Source organism: Rhamphochromis sp. 'chilingali' (assembly GCF_963969265.1).
Source record: "Rhamphochromis sp. 'chilingali' genome assembly, chromosome: 21".
NCBI classification, from domain to species: domain Eukaryota; kingdom Metazoa; phylum Chordata; class Actinopteri; order Cichliformes; family Cichlidae; genus Rhamphochromis; species Rhamphochromis sp. 'chilingali'.
Genome location: NC_137949.1, coordinates 17,133,108 through 17,155,358, shown reverse-complemented (window position 1 = coordinate 17,155,358; position 22,251 = coordinate 17,133,108). Strand labels below are relative to the sequence as shown.

At 39.4% G+C, this 22,251-nt stretch overlaps 1 protein-coding gene and 1 long non-coding RNA gene across 2 annotated transcripts in view; both read right to left on the bottom strand.

Moving 5' to 3' along the window:
- The window catches only part of LOC308390015, a 215,319-nt gene that overhangs the window by 87,347 nt on the left and 105,721 nt on the right, over positions 1-22,251 (bottom strand). The gene's annotated exons all lie outside the window — the stretch shown is intronic.
- babam2 (BRISC and BRCA1 A complex member 2) overlaps positions 1-22,251 on the bottom strand; it is a 126,694-nt gene that overhangs the window by 68,851 nt on the left and 35,592 nt on the right. The window contains exons 5-6 of the mRNA XM_080871203.1: positions 18,898-19,092; positions 15,746-15,820 (exon numbers count right to left, since the gene is read on the bottom strand). Coding sequence (XP_080727329.1) covers positions 15,746-15,820; positions 18,898-19,092 — 270 coding nt within the window. The remainder of the gene's footprint in view (positions 1-15,745; positions 15,821-18,897; positions 19,093-22,251) is intronic.

Genomic DNA, 22,251 nt, shown 5'->3' with positions numbered 1-22,251 from the left:
CTTTTGCTGTAACAGGCAACTGAGTAAACGTCAGGAAAATCCTACTTGGATAGCTGAACTTTAATTGATGGTGTGTGTGTGTACCCAAGAAGAATGCTGTGATTAAATTTAAAAGGTGCTTGATAAAGTATTAGTTTAAGGGTGTGCACACTTATGCAACCAGCTTATTGTATGCTTTTTATATTTTTTCCACAGATTTGTTTATTTTTCAATTGAATTGTGCAGGTTATAGGTGAGATTAAAGCTGGGAGTAGCATTCAAATGATTTATTGTGATCTCATTGCTTAACATCACAAAAACCTGCATTTTAACAGGGGTGTGTACACCTTTTATAGCCAACGATCATCTGAAATCACTGCTCAGTTGAGTCCATTTACCAAACTTACTCGAAAAATGAAAATGCACTCTCACATTCATGCCACTTTAACTTACAAATGACACTATAAACAAAAGATAAAAGTAGTGATCATGATAGCATCTTGATCAGCTCGAGGTACTTCTCGAACCTTTTCTGAATGTCCTTCTTAGACTTTCTAGCAAGAAATAAAAGTATACTGCATGAGTGACTTGAAATTATGACTTCTTCTAATTCAAACACTCACATTGCAACTTTCATAATTCTGACATCAGGGGCATACACATCCTAAGGTCCCCATGCAACAAACAAGCTACGATTTAATTTCTTCACTACAATCAATTCCATATATATTTGTTATTTTGTAGGAGATATTCTGGCTAGACTTCTATTTATGTAGAAACAACATCTATCCAGCTAAGGCTCATGTGGTTCAGTATTGACCAGGTTGCTGACTTTACTCAACATGTCTGCTAGTTAGCTCAATCCATAGACTATATGACATACCAAGTAATTACTCCTAAGTAACAGAGTAAGAAAATACCACAATCACTCATCAAAACTGAAGCACATTTCTTGGTAGGTCTATACTACACAGCAAACCAGAATATTGGAAAATTGGACAAAAATGTTCCAAAGCACCAACAGCATAGAGAGAGAGAGGGAGAGCGCTCAAGTTAAGTGTCAGTGAATGGACACTGCAGAGTGGAGGTGACGCCTAGCAGATAGCTAGCAGCTACAGCTCGCCATGTTGGGACATCTGTCAATCAAAGCGGCCATGCCCCCCACTTCAACGTCCAGATGGATGAGTTAGAGTTGCTATTAAGAGAGAAACTATGCACAAAGCCCCAAATTGACTTTTTCTCTTTGTGGCCGGATATAAACATGTTTATTTCTGGTAGAATTTTAGGCATTTTCAAAATGGGAGTCTACAGATCTTGTCTTTTAGTTGTATTTCTGGTGTTCAAATATGCTTCCTAACATTTAAATACAAAAAGCAATAACAGTATTGCCCCTAAATGATATCCCACTGGTGCCAGTTTAAAAGTACTTTGATAAACCTTGCAGGTTGCTTCATAATCATTTTTCCTTTAGTTCAAAGATATTTGTTATTAAACCTGCAATTTTCTATTCATTAGTTTCCACCAAGCCAAGCAGCCCACTAGACCAAAAGATTTAATAATATGCAGCTCTATTCATGTTGTTCCAGCATGACATCACTACATAGGAGTGGGAAGGTATGGAAAGCTAAATGTATTTAAATACAAAAGTAAAAGCCTGTAACTGTTTAGCTACATAATAATGGAAACTAATGTTTTTGTCAACAGGTTACATATTTTTATGAATATACATATGACAGCCAACATTACCAATTATGTGCATCTTTTTATTAGTGTCAGGGAGGCCACGGTCTGCTGATGTAACACTTACACTCAAAAATAATCCACCACCTACCAGCCCACTGTAACCTCCTCTTTTGCAACGGCATCCAGCTTCTTGCAACAGTGGAGTTTCAGTTTGCTGTGTCAGCACAGTCAGGAGAGCAGTGTGCATTTCCTGGCTTAACTTTGGACTCAGACCCATCAAGGAGCAGGTTTTACCCTCACTTGCTATTATTTCGTAATATAAACTGTCACTGCTCTTTTTTTCCCCATTAGATGTATATTTCCACTAGGTTGTTTCAAATCAGTTATAAGATGAATATTAACTAATACACAGAGAATAAAAAAAATCTGTATCTAAACACTTTTTGCACTTCTATTTTACACCTTTTATGCCTGACATTTAAATTCATCTTGGAGCGCATACCAAGCTATAATACATCCTGTCGTTTAAAAGCCACATAATTGTTCATCTGCATGGAAGCATTGGCTGGCCTTTTCAGATTTCAGTCGTACACTACATTAGTGAAGCCCAAACTGGCAATTACTTGACAATGTCTTTTGGGCAACTTGCTTTCCCAGTAAATGCCATGTCTCAGTGCTATACGAATACGCCATCACTCAGCAACAGCGCTTTCAAAAAACATGCTGAAAATAAAATGAATGCATCTGGATATGCTTTGGTTTACCCTCATTTTACTCAAGGCACAGCTGAAAAGTGGCTATGTAATTCCAGCACTGGAAGTGATAAATGTGCACTGAAAAAAAATCATTAATGAATAAATACACATAGCCTGCTTAGGACAAAGATGATGACAGCACAGATAGCAAACTGTCTCTGGAAAAAGGCATCTTGGCTTCAAGCCTCACCACAAGCAATTACAAGTAAGAGGAGTCCAAACCCGATTTAAATCTTCTTGAATGATACAAGTATTCATGTAGCTATTAAAAAAAGTTTGGTGTTTTTTTTTTTTTGCACATGTGTGTGCAACATTTATTCTTTAAGCATTCCAAACAAAAATAATAATTTAATATTATTATATCCATCTTCCATCTATTTCATATTATATCTATTTCAGGACAAATAATTTTCTTTGCCCCACTGGGTTATCACTGTAATGAGCACCCAAGAATACAGGTTCAGCAGGAAAGCACTACTTTTTTGTACCACTGGCAGAGGTTGAACAAAAAAAGAGATGAGACTGAAGAGGCAGAGTTGAGACACAAGAGCAGCACTCTCTGAACATTATGGGAGTAACCTGCAATTATTTTATAGCTCTTAAGAATCCTGAGCTCTTAGTCAGTGTTTACTGTGCAAGGGCACGGCAAGGCCACAAATTACAACCACTTGCTTTGGTACCAAATGCTCAACAGTCACGCACAGGCCTTTCTAGATCAGCTGAGACTGGGCAGACAAACAGGTAATGGAGGGGAAGGCGACCATTAGGTAATATTTTGATGTTACTGTTTTTGCCTTTTGTCATGTGATGACAAGAAATGGTGTCACTGCAGTTTTTTTAAGCTGGATAATGGAGAAAAAAAGAAAGAAATCTATTCAATGATTAAATGAAAACAACTATTCTGGCCTGATGTGAAACTGTGGTAAAAACCACACAGCAGCAGATAAAGGAGATAGAGAGCAAGAGGTAGTGATTTCCGCGCTCAGGTCATGACACAGCAGATGAAACAGTGGCCAGGTGCAGTAAGTACGCTGGTCGTAACTTAATGAATAATATGAATTGTTATCCAATATACCACACATAAACAGTAAAGTTTACTAGTTGTCTAGTCTTCCTCCAAATACAAACAACCTTTAGAATAAAGTCAAGGAAAAAAGTATGAATTTATGTAATTATTATATTATTACCACTTATGAACATACAAAAAGGCCAAAAGTTGGCTTTTCATGAGTTAGATTAGAGTGAGCTTAATTGAATATAATATTCACTGCCAGGAGTGCATACTAAGGATAAAGCTGTATTATCTATTTTTTAACTATATAATTAGAGCTGTGGGTTAAAAAGTGCAAATATAAGACATCTACAGGCAGATTATGCGCATAAGTCTGTATATACTATAGCTAAGTCTTCAACAGAAATCTCTGTATTTTCCCAGTATTTTTGTCTGTTCGATTTTAAAAAAAAAATGCTTTGGTAAATTTAAAAAAAGGTAATTATTACAACCTCTTTGATTTCGCTTGCGGTGAGGCCAAAACATCAGCAAAAAGCGTGTAAGGCAGTTTATAACCATATTCTTTCAGCTGCAACCCCAGTGGTGTTGCACGTGTGAGAGTAAGCAACGAGTAAGGCAGGCTGACCCACAAGGTCAAGGCTTAGAAGAATATCTATAATAAGGCTTAACAAACATAAAATTGCTTGAAGCTAACAGGAATAAAGATTCTCCTAAGAATCTGTGTTTCCTCATGATGCTTATCAGGGAAAGAAAGACTTTGCTCTTTCTTACTATCAACACACAAAGATTCAAGGGATCTTTTAGAAATGTTAAAGCCTTTTTTTTCCCAGAAAACTGATATGTCATATTTGATATATGTTGATATCTTCAACGTAACTTGCCTAGAGAAGTTAGGTATGCAGTATAAGTTACAGTGGCAATTTATCCCATTAAGAAGAGAATCACGGTCATCACACTGAAAAGGTTTAGAGCTGACATTACACTGATAAGCCCCTAACCCTGCTTTACATTACTCAGAGCTAAAACTTGTTTTCCTATGATGAAAGAATAATTTTAAATACAAACTTTATAAGAAAATATCCAAATGTAGACAGAGATAAGCTGTTCACTATCCTCAACAACTATGTCATCAACAAGTGGCATTATACTGACCCAGAAAACAGTTTCTGAAATTAAAATGTTTTGTATTCTTTGTTCCCCTGATACAAGTGTTACCATATTCTGGTCCTCAGTAAAAGCACTAGAGTTTTAAAGAAAAACTATTTTTAGCCGGCCAGCACCACACACACCTCAGCCGGATAAAATAACAGGTGCTTTGTTCACATGTTCACAAGTGCACATGTTTCTGAAAGTGTTGTGTGCATGGGTGTACGCAAGTTGTTTTCCAGGTTTCTGCAAAGAATTGTGAAAGACTCATCATGTGACGCACCGGACCATCTTCAGCCACGACTTCTCCAAAAGCTCAACTGCCGCGCGTAGGGGGACGTGACCCGAACACAAAACCGCAACAACAAAAACCTCATGAGGGGTTGGGAAAGGAGTGGCAATTATGTGGCAACTGGGGAGGTAAGGTAACCGCTGCAGCCGCTGCAGGCTGATCTCCATTTTGTCCACCAGGAGAGGGAAAAAAAAGTGAGAAACTGGACAAAAACAAAAACCAATCATGAATGGCGTTCTGGCATCCTCAAAAGGTGCTCCATCGCCAGTGGTGTTTCAGCAGTGTAGGCGGTCACAGTAAGGGGATTTGTGTCAGTCTCCAGCTCTGTTAATCTGGACTTTCTGAGGAAGTGATGTGGGGGTAAACTGGTTTATTTTTTGTTCCTTTCTCCCCCCTCTGTAATAGTAGTGCAGGAAAAATGCAAAGTTTTTTCTTTTTTTGAGCTTCCCACAATTTACTTCTAGAACTTACAGAATCATACATTTAGTTATGGCACCTTTACATTCATGTAAAAATCTGACTGGAAAGCATGTTCAGTTTAAATCCTCAACTGTCCTTTGATGTCTATCTGGGAAGACAACATGTCAGAGATCAGGGGAATTGCCCATCACGGAGAGGAGATGACCTTTGACTGACAGCTGTGACACCTAAAATAATACATAATGGAAAACAACGTGAATATGGTCAAAGAAAAGAAGAATTTTGAACAAATGTATTTTTTTATACTTCTTTTTACAAAGACACTGCTCTAAATGACTTCACTCTGTATCTCATTCTCTGCTGGCCTTCTCTGTTCTGTGTGTTCTCTGATTTAGAGTACACCCTTAGCATCAGCAGCACTCCTTATAATTTTACATGCAGGTCTTTCCTGAAAAAGAAATCCTGATCAGTGATGCAACCTGTTTAAACCAGGTGGGGAGAGAGTAGCAGGAAAAGGAGCATAAGGAGAAAGAGATGAAGGATGAGGAGGAGAATAGGAAGAGTAGGAAGGAGGAGAAAAAGAAAGAAAAGAAGAAAGAAAGTCCAGTAAAAAGATAAATAAGGATAACTTTGAACTGTGAAAAAGGAAAGCTGCTTTAGTTGAAATCGGGAGATGGAAGAGAAAAGAAAAGGTCCCTTTTAATGACTTGAAAAAACAATGCTGTGTGCTAACAATACCTGCACATGCACACACTGAGAGGGAGAGAATTGCTTTTATTTCTTCTCCACATGACTGATAGTGCTGCACATTTTCAACACCGTAAAATAAAACGATCAATTTCAATGCACAAATTCAAGTTCAACCAGTGTGTTTGTGAATCTTGCAGGTAAAAATAAAAATGTTTTTCAATTTGATTTCCATTCATAATTGGCTTTCTGTAAACCGAATAAAAATTAAATGACAAACATCAATCAACGCTATTATTCAGCTCTGCCGATAAATGCTCTGATAATGGCTCCATCGTATGATGTAAATGAGTTCATTTCCTGGAAATGACTGACTGCTATTAACATTCTTGATCTATTTTAAAACCTCACTTTGTCAATAAAGAAATACAGAGAGGACAAGACGAGTGGGTTGGTAAAAATCAATTGTTTTGAATAAATAACACCCACTTAATCAGCCCCATGAATTAATCAAAGGCTGACCTCGTGCTTTCAGTAATGCTTCCGGTTTGATCCCTTCACAACCCATTTAATGCCACAGCAGAAGGAAAACTCTTCAGCATGCTATAAGCTATAGGTCATACAGATATTGTTCTGCTTTTGGTTGTGGAGTCAAAACCCAAATTATGCAGAAAAAAAAGAGGCAACAGCTTTGAGTGGGGGTTAATGATTCAAATGACATTTAACTAGCACTGCTCTATACCTTAGAGCGTTTCAGCAATGTAAATAACAAGGGCATTAAAAAAAAAGCTATATTTAATATTTAAAAGAAACACTACAGTGTCTCCAGGGTATCTGTTCAGCTCAGATATATTTCAAAATAAAATAACTAAAGTCACAAGACAACTGCAAGACAACTTTCATCACATATAACCTTGGATTGTGCTGAAAGGAAACTCCTGCATCCCTCCGTACCAGATTTTCCTTAATGAAATAAAGTAGCTGATCATGCCCAAGTTGGCTGCTGGGAAAAATTTGGATGCATAAACGTCGAACACTAGCATATATTTAATTTAAGGGTGTTCATGGCAGAATTTGCCACGGCAATTAATCCGATCTTAATTTCAATCTGTTTATGGGTGTCAACAATTGGGAAAACAAGATAATCCGGTTTAAAAACAATGAATTATTTGCAACAATTTTTACTACAAATCCCTCACTTGTCTTGCATTATAATTGAAGCGTAGCCCCATTTAAACTGCATCTGAAATTTTAGCTCAAAGTCACTCAATGTTTAGCTCAACAGAAGGAGATTTTATCTACAGGGAGTACACACTAAAAAGTGTAAAGTGCTTGGAAAGAAAGCGACTGGACTTCTTTAAGTTTCTATGTGGACGAATCATTAACAGTGTCCTGCAGCTGTCTCTGTCTCCATTAGCTGAGGGTCTCTTAAATGATCCACTATGGGGTTGTTGGTTGGTGGCTTTGGCTCTCTGATGCTACTCCTTTGGCTCCCCGGAGGCAAGCAGGGGCCGGAGATAGTCCCTGGTAAGATGGGTTTAATGATCAGTAACCTCGTCTAGTCTGTGCTCAACTCCCAAAGAGATGACCCTGTGCCCCTCCACATGCTTTTATTCAATTTACTGTTTTTATGTTAGGAAAGAGAGAGTGAGAAAAAGGATGTAAACACACAAAACTGTAGACAATTTGATTGAGAAAAATATGATATTTAGGAGCCATTCTGCAGCATTGGTAACATTCCTCAATAATCAAATATTATTTAAATGTCACTTTTCTAACAATCTTTCCGTCCTTTTTTAGTTTGCCCTCATTAGCATGACTTGTGTCGTGTTCCCCTGTGTCTCCTTCTTTCTGCTAGTTGGATCTTGCATTAGCGTGTTTGCCTAATGCCTTTTCCTCATCTAAAGTGTGCACCTTTCTTGAATGCAGACTTGTATTTTTGGATTTTCTTTTCTCTTTCGCAAAGAGTCCTTTACACAACAGACACATTGTCACATGCTTGCCCCTCACTCCGCTTTGAACCCAAGCAATAGCCTCAATCTGTCCTCGGCTCCGTCGGCATACTCTCACCCTCCTGCTGCCGAGGTGAAAGTTAGCACCATTGTTAGACAGCCCTCGGGAGAACATTTTAGGAGGACCATTAAACGTGATTTATAGTCTGCGTTGAATCCCTTTAGGTAGTGTTTGACATCGTTGTTTGCTGTTATACTGCACGTCTGCACTGCGCCATCACGAGTCAGACTGAGCTGATCATGCGGGTCTTGGAGCAGATAAATAGTGAACAACGATCACTTTTTCTGAAACACAGGAAAGAGAAGCCTGAGACCAGCTATAAAAAAGACATGAAAATGTCTACAATGCAAGAACACTTGGATTAGCACTGAAAGCAAGCTTTGCTTTTCTTTCATGGAGGCATTATCCTTGTGCAGATCAACATTAGCGGTACATTAGTTTGTGTTTGCACTGCACAGACCTGTCACAGGAGTTGCAGCATGCATTTAGTTACTATCAGGTTTTACATTTCTCAAATATTCTGAATCGCAAAATATATATATAAACATTTCTTTTAACAGATTAGACTTGACCTATTTGATCTATACATTTGATCTTTTCCATGCTTTATTGTAAATACAATATGTCCAAAAGTTGATTCTGTTCATCTGGACGTAGCGTTTTGTGGGAGAAACGTTTCATCATGGCTGCAATCACAGCATTGTAAGATGGCGAAAGATGTACCCTTAGGCCCCCTCCCCGATTCAGAGATGGTCTTTCCCTTTTCACGTAAATGGCCTCCTTGACTCCGCGCTCAAACCAGCATTCCTCCCTGTCCAGGATGTGCACATCCTCATCTTTGAAAGAGTGTCCACTGGCCTGTAGGTGTAAATAGACTGCAGAGTCCTGACCTGACCAGGTAGCTCTTCTGTGTTGTGCCATCCACTTCGCCAGAGGTTGTTTGGTTTCCCCACTGTATAAATCCTGGCAATCCTCCTGGCACTTAACAGCGTCCACTATGTTACTCTGTTTGTGTCGGGGGACCCGATCCTTGGGGTGGACCAATTTTTGGCGCAGCGTGTTTTGGGGTTTAAAAGCCACAGAGACCTGGTGTTTAGAAAAAATGCGTCTCACTGCTCCGATACTCCTGACACATATGGGATCACTACAGGTTTTCGCTTGGGCAGCGGTTGTCCTTCTCTCCTGGGTCGGCTGGAGCACCTGGATGAGTAACGAAACGTTTCTCCTACAAAACGCTACGTCCAGATGAACAGAATCAACTTTTGGAGATTTACTTTCCTGGATGATTGAGAATGCATGAAGACGTATATACGATATGGTTTTATGAGATTTGCATTCTGTTTTTATTCACATGTTATGCAGCATCCCAACTTTTTTGGACTACACCGTGTACAAAATTCTCTGCTGCTTATGCCTGGTGAGGAGTAAATAATGGCAGAGTCCACAAACCAGAGAGAGTAGTTTCCACTCTCATTTAGCAATACTGTGGATTTTGGTCAGTAGGCGGTAAACGTGTGAAACCTTAACTGCACTGACTACAGAGATATTTAATCAGTCTTATGAATTGGCTTCTGATTAAACTTCACACAGTGCAGCTCTCTGGCAGTTTGATTGTTTCCCGTTTCATGCTGAGAAAAAGTTCATTACTTCACCTTTGTCACAGCATCAAATGTTAATTTTATATAATATCAATATTTACATTTTTTTGTATTGTGAAAAATAAAAACAGATTTTGTCTGCTTGTGAAAATAATGACATATTTGAATGATTTGATTCTATGTGGGTTATTAAAATGTGATGTCAGATCAATTTTGACAGTGCTACCCACCAAGCCAATTCCCCTCTGTGATTTTTTTTTTACTTGCTTTGCTTTTTAAATGCTGACTAATTACAATCAAGATGTAGCTGCAAACCATGACTTAAGTTTGTATTCTTTCACAAATCCTGCCTTTGTTGAGCTGATCTTTAAAAAAAAAAAAAACATGTTGGGAAATGAAAAGGAATTACAAAAATAATCAAGTCAATGATGCTGGAACAACAAATTAGAAGACAGAACGAGGGCCCACGGCTCTGCTTCACCCTGACCCTCCCCTGTCAGTTGCTGCCTGTGGAGCTTCGAAGGTTAAAGTGTGTGTGTGTGTGTGTGTGTGTGTGTGTGTGTGTGTGTGTGTGTGTGTGTGAGAGAGAGAGAGAGAGAGCAGGAGTGTGAGGATGTAGGACCAAAAATAATTAGAGTACAAATAATTAGATGCAAGCGCTCTTGTTGAAGAGTGCACAGCTTGCACAGACAAAAACGAGGATAGAGGGATGCTCGAGGCTCAATACAACCCACCCTCTGGTCATTTTGGCTAGAAGCAAAGTGGTGGTGGTGGTGGGGGCCTACGGTTTACATTGGGGAGGCTGGGAATGGAGGGGGAAAAAAATTAAGTCGTATAAATAAAAATCTGATAAATCTGGCCTTAAATAAGGAAGGTAACATTCTGCAAAACATACATTATTGATTAATTTCTAATTACTAATTAGCATGTTTTGGAAAACAATGCAGAGATTTACACATTGCTGTAAAACCACAGAGAATTTTGCAATAATAGAAATCTTTTGTACATTTTACTGCAAAATATTGTTTTTGGGTTTTTTCTCTTTCCCCAAACACTGAAAAGTCTTATTTTAGAATTGTTATAACAATTATTTTCATTTTGCTGGGTTTAGACTGGTTGTTGCGGATGTTTATACAGGCAGTATAAGTAAGATGGATGCAGCTGCTTGCTCTTAAAAGTGAAGCTAACGGGAAAGCGCTTTAAAATCTGCCATTTTTTTAAAGGCCAGCAGGGGGAGACTCCTCTGGTTGCAGAAAGAGTTCTTTTTAAATAAAAGTCTAGGAAAAAATGTATTATTACATGAGAAAGAATAGAGCTGATAGAGCAACTAGGGAAGTAAGTAATTTGAGACAGAGTGAAATTCCATAGCAAATAGTCTAACCAGGGGTCACCTTTAGAGTGCTTGTTAAAACGCTACAAGCAGAATGCCTGTAACTATAAAATAACTATAAAATGCAGGAAATGCAGGGCAACTGCAACAATGCTGAAATCTTGCTCATTACAGTTCAAGATATACAAGAAACTGAATTCGGGGTACATGCAGGACGACACACAGACCCAGATTTTACAGTAACAAACTGTCTATGGCGATAACAGCGGAAACTATTACATTTTACATAGCACTGAGCACTTATATATTTAAAACAGGTAGAGTTTAAACTAACGTGAAAAACAAACAAACTGGTAAATCTAGCTGGTGTTACTTTGTTTTATCCAACAGGAACATTTCATACATAAAACTGTCTAAAATAATTTATATTTGGGAATTTAGTTATTTTTTTAATACAGGGTGTGTCTTTAGTTTTTTTGTGTGTTAATTTTAACACAATCCTGGTTTAAAAAATACTTAAAATATTTGATAAGTGTGCATTAAAGGTTTTAGTAACAGTAAATCCGTTCATAATTAGGGCAAACAATTCTAGGAAACTGTCTAATTTAGTTTTTTCTGACAACTACATCAGTTTAAAAAATTAAAATGTTAACCCAAGCAAATGAAACACTGACTAAATAAATAAAGCTATTACTGAATATAATATAACTAAAGTAAACTAGACGTACCAAAACTTGAGTAAGTCATCTGTCCTTGACACTGATTGAAATGGCAGAGATTGTGGCTGAGGAGGAGAAATTGCTCAGTGAAGCTTTCATTTTTCAATGCACACAAAGCTACACAACAGAGCAGATACCAGTTAGCTCACTAGGCTTGGGTAACCTGAGACAACCTATTAGATCAATGCTAACCACACATCCAACACGCAGACCACAGTCAGTTTGGAGCTGGTGAGACGGGTCAGTGCTTGTGCGGGAAACAAAACTCAAGTGAAGCGATAATGGCAGGTTCAGTCACGAATGGGGCTCACTCCACACTGATCAGCGTGGATATTTAGAAGCAAGCTACCCCTGCATATAAACAGCGTGGACAGAGGACGGTCGGGAGCAAAAGGTAGCTCATTTAAAGAAAAACTCAAAGCCTTTAAAGGAAAATATTCATGGTTGAAAAATAAACGTTGACACCACCCATGTTGTGAAACCTAACCAACATGCATAAACGTGCTGTGCAGTTCGAGGTCAGAGGCTAGCACTAAATGAGAGGGGATGAGTAAAAGCAGCTTCAAATGGGTGACAAGCAAGAGGTCAAGGTACGATCAAAGGATGAGACACTAAAACGGTGCCCAAGAGGACTCCATGGCCTTTAAAGGGGGAGAAAACTGCCAACATCCATCTGTGTGCATTTCACTCCCCTTCATCTCAGCGCTCAGCGTCCTTCCCACTCCTTTCGTTTTGACTATGACGGGCTGCCCCCTTTAAAAGAATGAAATAAATAAAGTAGCATTCCTCCCCCCTCCCTGAGGGTGGGCAGCCCATGCAGGAAGGTAAACATGTCCACTGTGGTGAGCTCAGACCACGCGGATGCATTGCTGCAGGTAACAGTCGTCCTCCACAGCTCTGTGCCCACCAGCAACATCTCAGCATCCACTAGTAGTGCACACTAGCCTATGTCTGAACAGATTTCCACTTCACTGCCAAACCGTCTCTCCTCAAGCAAGGACATCCACGGATTTGACGGGGAGGTTGATTCAAATCAGGGTCAACAGTCTTACCTCTACCTACAGCACCTGGCTGATGGCGTGTATTCTGTCTGGAAAGCGTCACCTTTTTGACTTCTGAAGTGCCGACTTTTTTTTGTAAAGGCTTTCTATTAGACAGGTTGGAATTCATCTTGAAGGCTTAGTGGGTGTTCAGATGAAAACGGCCCCGCGATAAAATAATGCAAGGGGCAGAGCTGATGAGAAAAGGTTGCTTCAGGTAACGGTGAGACACTGGAGTACAATATCTAGTGAGAAACTGCAGATTCAAAAGGATCCAGACTAGATTTATCAACTGGTCACCAAAATTACTTGCAATCTCCCTATGGATATTATAAAACCAAAATGCAATCACCAAGCAACCAAATTTTTCCTAGTTATTTTTACATTAGGGTGAATGAACCATTAGCAAATAAGCTAATGTTAGTTAGTACTAGCAATAAGAAAGCCTGCTTTACCTAAAGAAGCCATCTTTCCCAGCAGGTAGAAAATACGGTCTTTGATACATGGAAGTATTGAGTGTCTAAGCTCAGCTAATTCACCCCAACTCCAAGAACTGATATGGTGACCTAGGCATTTTTGAATCAGCTAACGAGATACATACAGTGTAGATAAGTTACAGCTAGCAGACTAACAGCTGAAAAACATATACAGAAGTACAACGTATCAAATTATTACAGAAGTCAGTGAAATCCGTAACACTAAATTATATCTTGGTTCAAACATTACTGATTTTAACCATCAGTGAATCATGTAATGGCACAAAGCAATAAGTGTAAAATATTAGTAACAGCTAACTTAGGGGAGGTCAGCCAGTTCACTGTAATGAAACATGTATCAAGTACTGGTAGCTTTGCCATGTCCAAGTCTGCTTTGGTGCCACGATAACGACACTCAGACACACAATATACCCTAGACTCTCAGATGCTGTAGACGAGCTGGAAGTCTGGAAGCTTCACACAAACATGAAAGAAACGCTGACTTCCGCAGAGTTAACTATCACGTTTTTTTCTCGTGAAGTTATTCAGAGCATCTGCACATGTAAACAAATGAATCCATTAAATCACACACAATATAAACCGTTTACTCCAAAATATTCAATCATGAAAAAAAATGCATGCATGCAATCACAGTCAGCGACCCACAAGCCGAGGATAGCTGGAAACGTTGTGTTAGTGTACTATATTTACACACAGAATGATGTAAACAAAGAGTTATCCAGTGGAAAAAAAGAGCATGGGTGAAGTTCAGTTTAACTAATTTGTGATTCCAATGCTTCTTCTTGTGAGGAATACATAGGCCATGTCTGTCTCCTCTGTAAAAGCACAGAATTACATCAAGTGCATGAACGTGCATTGCACAAAAAGCAATCAACTTGAACTAATCGCACAACAACTGCCAAACTGAAAATTCAGGTCATCTATTTGGCGTACAGTACACTGATGTTCTTAGAGTCCAGCCTATACGCTGCATAATCCCGTTCCTCTTTTTTAATGCGTAGGTGGACAAGGTGTGGGCTGATGTTCATTACTTTCCTCTCTGCGAGTCGATACTCTTCCTTAGTCTTCAAGTGCTCCCTCGGTGATGCTATGTATACCCTAGCTGCCAAATACAGCATTATACAGAGTGTGTGTGTCTGTCTGTGTGTGTGTGTGTGCTCTCACATGTAGAGAAGAGAAAATGATAAGATGAGGGTGACAGGAATACTCATCTACATCCAAGATTTGGTCTATAATAATATATGTAAATATGAAAGAGAGTTCTTTGACAATATTGTTTCTCTGCTACAGAGCTACCACCACCCACTGGTGAAAGGTGTCAGTGTGTGCCCAGCTTCTGTAAATGACAGGAAGCATGTTGCTAAAAAAATGTCACCAACAGTGCTCTCTCAAGAGCTGAACCTAGAAGCTTTCCTGCCTCAAGACGTCTGGGACCAAAAAAAAAAAAATCCACCATCACTGGTAATGTGAAATATGACTTTGGATGAGACCAGTCTCAGGGCTTCAGGTCTGACAGACATGGGGGGGATGACAAAGGATGATGATGGTTGTTGTTTCCCTTATGTTTCCAATCACACAAACAGAGGCCGGGCTGAAAAAGGCCAGAGAGCCTCAGCCTCCTCAGCCGGCAGGCGGTTCAAAATCAGGGGACAGAGTGAAAAGAGAACTAAGATGAGGGAGAGTGAGAGAGGGGTAAAGGCAATAAGAGAGAGAGCGAGAGAGAGCGAGAGAGAGCTAAGCTGCCTGCAGACACCACGCGGCTCAGAGCAGATCGACAGTGACGGCTGGCTGATTAGTCAACTCGCAGCCCCCAAGACTGAAGTCTGCGTGCACGCACACACATGCAGAGCTGCACTGGAGTTCATTTAAATAAATCCAGCTTTTATCAGTACTCAAAACACATGCGCACACACCTAAACAAATGGATACTCATGACACCTGAAGGAGGCTCATGCAGTAACCTTGAGTCTGTGTATGCAGGGCTTGAATTTCAGTGCAAGATTGTGGGTATTTCATATTTTACGACTGATTCCTGCACACATAAAATTCTCTAACCTAACATATAAACATAATTATGATGACTGCCCAGAAGTGCTGTAGAGGTAGACCGATATCCGTCCTGGACAACACCTTGTGCACTGCCTACAAAGCCTGTAAGGTCCATCTGCTGTTTCTAGGCATCTTGTTACCATCCGCAAAAATCTCAAATTTAAGAAGCTGAGACATACTCTGGATGCCATCAACTTTGAGCTGTAGAGTAATTTCTGACACAAATATGTTGTTTAATTCACCTGCTAAACAATTCTTAAGACCACCTTCTTTAATCTGTGTGTTATCATCAAAATTAAAAATGACAATCCTTATGAAATTGATGTTATTAACCTTCACTCTCAGCGTTATCAGATAAAAGGTGAGGCAACAGTCTAAAAACACATTTCAGTCACTCACAGCAATAAAAGGAGCTCAATTGTAAAATATAAGGTGCATGCATAGCAAGACCATGAAAAGAACAGAGGAGACAATGGAGACAAGAGTGAAGAAAGCCATTAAACAATATCCTTCAGAATTAATTACCTTAAGGAGATAGATGGGGATGTTGCTGAAGTCCACGGGGAGTTTAAGAAGGAAACGAGCAGAAAACTCTCCTGTCTGGGGGGTGAAAAAAAAGGTCAATTGTATTTCATGGAGTAGATATTTTATAATGCTCGCCTTTTTATATCAGTACTGAATGGACTAATACTGACTTTTAGTACTCTTGCTATGGTTTAACAGATGTGACATGTGACTTAAATACAAGAAAAAATAAAGTTTTCAGATGAATACAGTCCTGAAAAACTAAGTACACACTTACTGCTTCTATAGGAATTAGAGGGTAAGAAGCAGCCAGGTACTGATATGAACTAGATGAACTGATTAAATGAAAGTAAGCATCTGTACAAAAGCAGAGGTTTTATGAGCTTGCTGGTCTTCAGCATTCAGATGTGTGTTAAAGAAATCCCACAGTTTTCCTAAGAGTGGAAAATTGCAAAAGATCCAAGAACTCCAACTCTCCAACTCTAGAGACCTCAGTCAGTGAGTTAAATGCTAAAAACAAAAAACAATGAACAAGAATGGCCATACGCCACATTTGGTGAAAATCTGACACAGCATGTCAGCAAAAACATCTCATATCAACTCTCAAGCACAGTGCAGAGAGGTGAGAGAGCAGAGGTGTTGATTTGGGATTATTTTGCAGCCCCTGCACCTGTCAATGAATCGACCACATACTCCTTTGTATACTTAAGCATTCTAGAGACAAATGTAAGCTGCCCTTAGCCATTTTCTGAAAGCTAAAGCTTTTAAAGCAACCCAGTCAAAGACGAGACCGCAACTTGACTAAAGGGCTGTGATGGGAAAATTTCTCTGTAACAATGCGAAAGACTAGACAAGTCATACAGAAAAAAATCACTTCAGGATATTGCTGCCAATAGTAGTTCAACAAGTTGCTAAATTATGGGGGCTATGTAGTTTTTCCTGGGACTGTAGACCTCTAAGTTGGGAGGGTTTTTTTCTTCCTCATTTGCTCTAATTTGTACATTTTTCCCCCATTACACGGCCTCACAGATGATAAAATTCAGTCCACATTTTCTCTTTTTCCATTTCTTGGAATAAGACATGTTCCCCACACAAAATTAAACTAATGATGTTTGCATCTGTAACCATGTTTTAAAAAATAAACTTTTTAAAACACGGGACACTGACACACTCTTGTTCTTTAAAGTTCCAAACTAATTAAAATATCTTACCTGAATTATCTGATGTGTCGCTGTGACATAGTGACCGCAACAATACAACACTTGTTTGGCTTAATTCTTTCAATGGCTTCATCAAACTACATTTTATTTAAAATAATACCAACACTGTATTCGAAGTGTTATATGTTATATGCAAATTTATGCAGTATGATGTTCCAAGGCCAAACACTGAATCTAAATGTACAACCTGTGGTGTAAGCAGAGAACTGGTTTGGTTATTTCCACTGTACTTTCAGATAATGTCTTCACACAAGAAAACAGAAAAATAAGAATTACCTGAAAATCTGTAATAGCACAAAAAGCACACAGTTCTGACTTTTAAACACTGGAGCAGAGTCTTATTACCTGATGTTTTCCCTGAGGCTATATGTAGTTAGAGAAAAAGCGCTATACAAATGCAGGCCATTTACCATTTACCATCCAGACACATGAAAAAGTATGAAATTGCGGAAAGTACAAGTGTCTACGTGCTTTCAGGTTGTGTTTGCATGTAATTGTGACCAAGATGATGGTAACAAAAATTGCAAACATTTCTGTCTTCCTGTCTTGTGTTTACTCATTGACCAACATATTTTAGTTATTTTTTCCACACGTGTTGCCTACAGTCTGAGGCACACGTGAGAATATGATCTTTAATTTCTCGTAATATCCTCATTTGTATTTGCTGTTTGCTGAAGGGCCATCAGTTCCACTAATGGCGTGTGCACTTAAGCGGCTTTTGATTATTCAGTATTGTTAAATAAAATCTTGTGTAAGTGTACCGCTGGGAGCGGTCTGTTGGCTGCTGAGGTCATGTGACGTCAAATGAACAAAAGATAGGCCCTGGAATGCAGAACTCTTAAATACAGGAAATGTCGAAATATCTTGTTTGTTTCACTTGACATTTGCATTAGCTATTTGGTTATTTCGTGTTTGATTGTGCAAGTTAAAACAACTATTAAACTAACTATAATTTGTTAGCATTTGCTTCCCTTGTGTGTCAAAGTCCGTCTAGTCAGGCACTGTAAAAGTTCCCCTCTGTTTCTTGTCTGTTGGGTCTGTTTTGATCAGCCTGGTCTGAGTTTATTTTGCTAGAGTGTTATGTTACGCTGGCATTTTAACTTGAGTGTAGTTCTGTTTATTTGACCTTCTTCAGATCCCAGAGCAATTATCTGACTTTTTCTACATTTCTTTATAAAGAGCTTTTGAGTTAAATAAAACATATTTGCTTTAAGACCTAATTGTACTTGTCGTGCCTAGCCAGCTCAGTCCCTCAGAGTGACGGGCAGAATAACGACTACCCTCTCCACTTGCACTCCAAGGTGGAGTCTGAGCCTGTCCACCTAACAAGAGATTTGCTGGACAGGCAGCTTCATATATTGTTTACTTATTTACTTGCAATTAAAATACTTGCTGAGGAGTGCCTAAAAAAAGGTATAATTTTATAATCCTTTTAAGCATGGGTGTTCCTGCTTTCACACGCACTAACATGTGTACACAAATGCGCACTGCCAAAAATATAGTTTAATTCTGTGGGAGGAATGAGTTCACAGAGATATAAGAAAAGAGGTTAGAATATTGCACCATTTAAGATTCACAACGGTTTAGTTTCTCAGTGCAAGAGTATAATGGCCAAGATGGGCAGCAGTTTAATCAAATACACAAAATTTTGTGCATAAGACACAAAATAAGTTTAAATCAATACACAAGATCAAAACATCCAGATTTTAAACTTCAAAATTAAGAATGTGCTAATAAAGTCAGAAAGGGTTAACTGTCACAGCTCTCTTAGGCCAAACAGAGAAAATAATACAGACCAACAACTGTGTTGTAAATAAGAATATACCAGTGGAAACCTTTCCGCTGTGTTTCTTTTTAACTGCTACCACGCAACTCTTGTTTTCTTAAGATGCAAAAACTTCACAATCACAAAATCCATAAACAGGAGCTTACCCAGCTGTTCTTGCATCCAGCATAAATCTCCATGTTGCGGCCGTAGTTGGGGTCTTCCAGCAGGCTGTCATACTCAAAGAGCAGTCTGGAGCTCTCACGCAGACGCAGGCACTGGTAGTGATGGTACTGCTGGATGAGCTCCTTCACCAGCTGGAGCAGACATTCAGGATTCCCAGCATCCCAGTGGACCAAGTGCTGAAGCAGACACCAGAGATGGTATGTCAGTAAAGATAATAGACAGCCCATCCATCAACAAGTCCATGTTAACATGTGAAGTCTGTACTCTAAGTACAGTGTTCCCTCGCTATAACGCGGTTCACCTTTCGCGGCCTCACAGTTTCGCTGATTTTTTTTTGTGTGCAATTTTCCATGTTTTTTTTGTTTGTTTGTTTGTTTGTTTTTTTAAACAGCGCATTGTGTTCTGCATCCTGATTGGCTTTAGACCACTGTCAATCAATCTCGTGCCGTGTCTGCTGTACAGTACAGAATGCGTTGTCAGATTTATCTTTGATCGCAAGCAGTGTGACTCTGAAGTGCTGCACTGCATGTTTGGAAGTTTTCCCCCTAACAAACACAACACTGTCGATGAAACGTCAACACCTGCAGGTGCCTTTGGTTTCATTCTAAGATACTGGACTTATTTTTCCACGAAGGTTTGAACTTTGAAAGTGTTTAACCAAGAGAGAAAAGTGAGAAAACGTTCATGCCTGTCTGAGAACAGAGTATAAAAGTGTGTAGTGAGGGTGTTTTACAGCCTTGAAACATCTATAATAATTATAAAAAATAAAGCTGGCTACTTCGCGGCTTTCACCTATCGCGGGTTATTTTTGGAACGTAACTCCCGCGATAAACGAGGGACCACTGTATATGCTATTTTGATTGAAAATGATTGTTAAAGACATTCATATTTTAGAAAATCTTTCGTGGATAAAGGAATCAGTACAAGCATCATGATCACAAATAGGACCATTTAAAAAACAATTCCTGAATAAAATATACAGTGGGGCAAAAAAGTATTTAGTCAGCCACCGATTGTGCAAGTTCCCCCACCTAAAATGATGACAGAGGTCAGTAATTTGCACCAGAGGTACACTTCAACTGTGAGAGACAGAATGTGAAAAAAAATCCATGAATCCACATGGTAGGATTTGTAAAGAATTTATTCGTAAATCAGGGTGGAAAATAAGTATTTGGTCAATAACAAAAATACAACTCAATACTTTGTAACATAACCTTTGTTGGCAATAACAGAGGTCAAACGTTTACTATAGGTCTTTACCAGGTTTGCACACACAGTAGCTGGTATTTTGGCCCATTCCTCCATGCTGATCTTCTCGAGAGCAGTGATGTTTTGGGGCTGTCGCCGAGCAACACGGACTTTCAACTCCCGCCACAGATTTTCTATGGGGTTGAGGTCTGGAGACTGGCTAGGCCACTCCAGGACTTTCAAATGCTTCTTACGGAGCCACTCCTTTGTTGCCCGGGCGGTGTGTTTTGGATCATTGTCATGTTGGAAGACCCAGCCTCGTTTCATCTTCAAAGTTCTCACTGATGGAAGGAGGTTTTGGCTCAAAATCTCACGATACATGGCCCCATTCATTCTGTCCTTAACACGGATCAGTCGTCCTGTCCCCTTGGCAGAAAAACAGCCCCATAGCATGATGTTTCCACCCCCATGCTTCACAGTAGGTATGGTGTTCTTGGGATGCAACTCAGTATTCTTCTTCCTCCAAACACGACGAGTTGAGTTTATACCAAAAAGTTCTACTTCGGTTTCATCTGACCACATGACATTCTCCCAATCCTCTGCTGTATCATCCATGTGCTCTCTGGCAAACTTCAGACGGGCCTGGACATGCACTGGCTTCAGCAGCGGAACACGTCTGGCACTGCGGGATTTGATTCCCTGCCGTTGTAGTGTGTTACTGATGATGACCTTTGTTACTTTGGTCCCAGCTCTCTGCAGGTCATTCACCAGGTCCCCCCGTGTGGTTCTGGGATCTTTGCTCACCGTTCTCATGATCATTTTGACCCCACGGGATGAGATCTTGCGTGGAGCCCCAGATCGTGGGAGATTATCAGTGGTGTTGTATGTCTTCCATTTTCTGATGATTGCTCCCACAGTTGATTTTTTCACACCAAGCTGCTTGCCTATTGTAGATTCACTCTTCCCAGTCTGGTGCAGGTCTACAATACTTTTCCTGGTGTCCTTCGAAAGCTCTTTGGTCTTGGCCATGGCGGAGTTTGGAGTCTGACTGTTTGAGGCTGTGGACAGGTGTCTTTTATACAGATGATGAGTTCAAACAGGTGCCATTCATACAGGTAACGAGTGGGGGACAGAAAAGCTTCTTACAGAAGACGTTACAGGTCTGTGAGAGCCAGAGATTTTCCTTGTTTGAGGTGACCAAATACTTATTTTCCACCCTAATTTACGAATAAATTCTTTACAAATCCTACCATGTGAATTCATGGATTTTTTTTCACATTCTGTCTCTCACAGTTGAAGTGTACCTCTGGTGCAAATTACTGACCTCTGTCATCATTTTAAGTGGGGGAACTTGCACAATCGGTGGCTGACTAAATACTTTTTTGCCCCACTGTAATGGGGTGATAAATGACCCAATTCATCCATTTTAGTTGCTAAAACAACTTGGTTGCTTGAGACCGTCAAAGCAAGTGACCAAATAGCCATGCCTCATCATGTGATGGTGTACTAAGTCCAAATAAAATAATAATAATTATAACTTAGATTTGTATAGCGCCTTTCAAGAAACCCAAATAAAAGTGCGAGTGTAGAGGATGAAAGGATCAAACAAGGGACTTTCATCCATGTTCAACGTGAAACCAAAAGTAAATGTGGAGTTATTATTTTTAGACAAAAGCATCTTTCATTTTCAGTTACTTAAAGAAAATATCTGTTGTCAAAGACAGTTTGGTTAAGGTGCTTTTGTGCTGCAAAACTCTCGGATCACAAAAACTTTGAAACTGTAGAATGTGGTCTTTTCATTTGAAAAACTAACTATTTCCCATTACCTTGGGATAACACATAAGAAAACACATAAACTTCTTAGGTAACACAGATGTTTTGCCTCTATACTATGTATACTAAGTAATGCTGTAAGTAATGGCAATTTTGAGTCAGCAAAAACTCTGACAAGGCATAATAATGTCTTTATCCCCATATCCATCATATTTCATCTGCACACTCCTCAAATATATCAGCACAACCTGTTGGAAAATTATAGACTACAGTATAGGTTATTTTGCAAGGAGCAATCATGGAGCGCATCAGGTAGTGCACTATATCTTCTCTCTCTGAAGGCTAACAGGAAGTATTTTGGAGCTCATGGTATT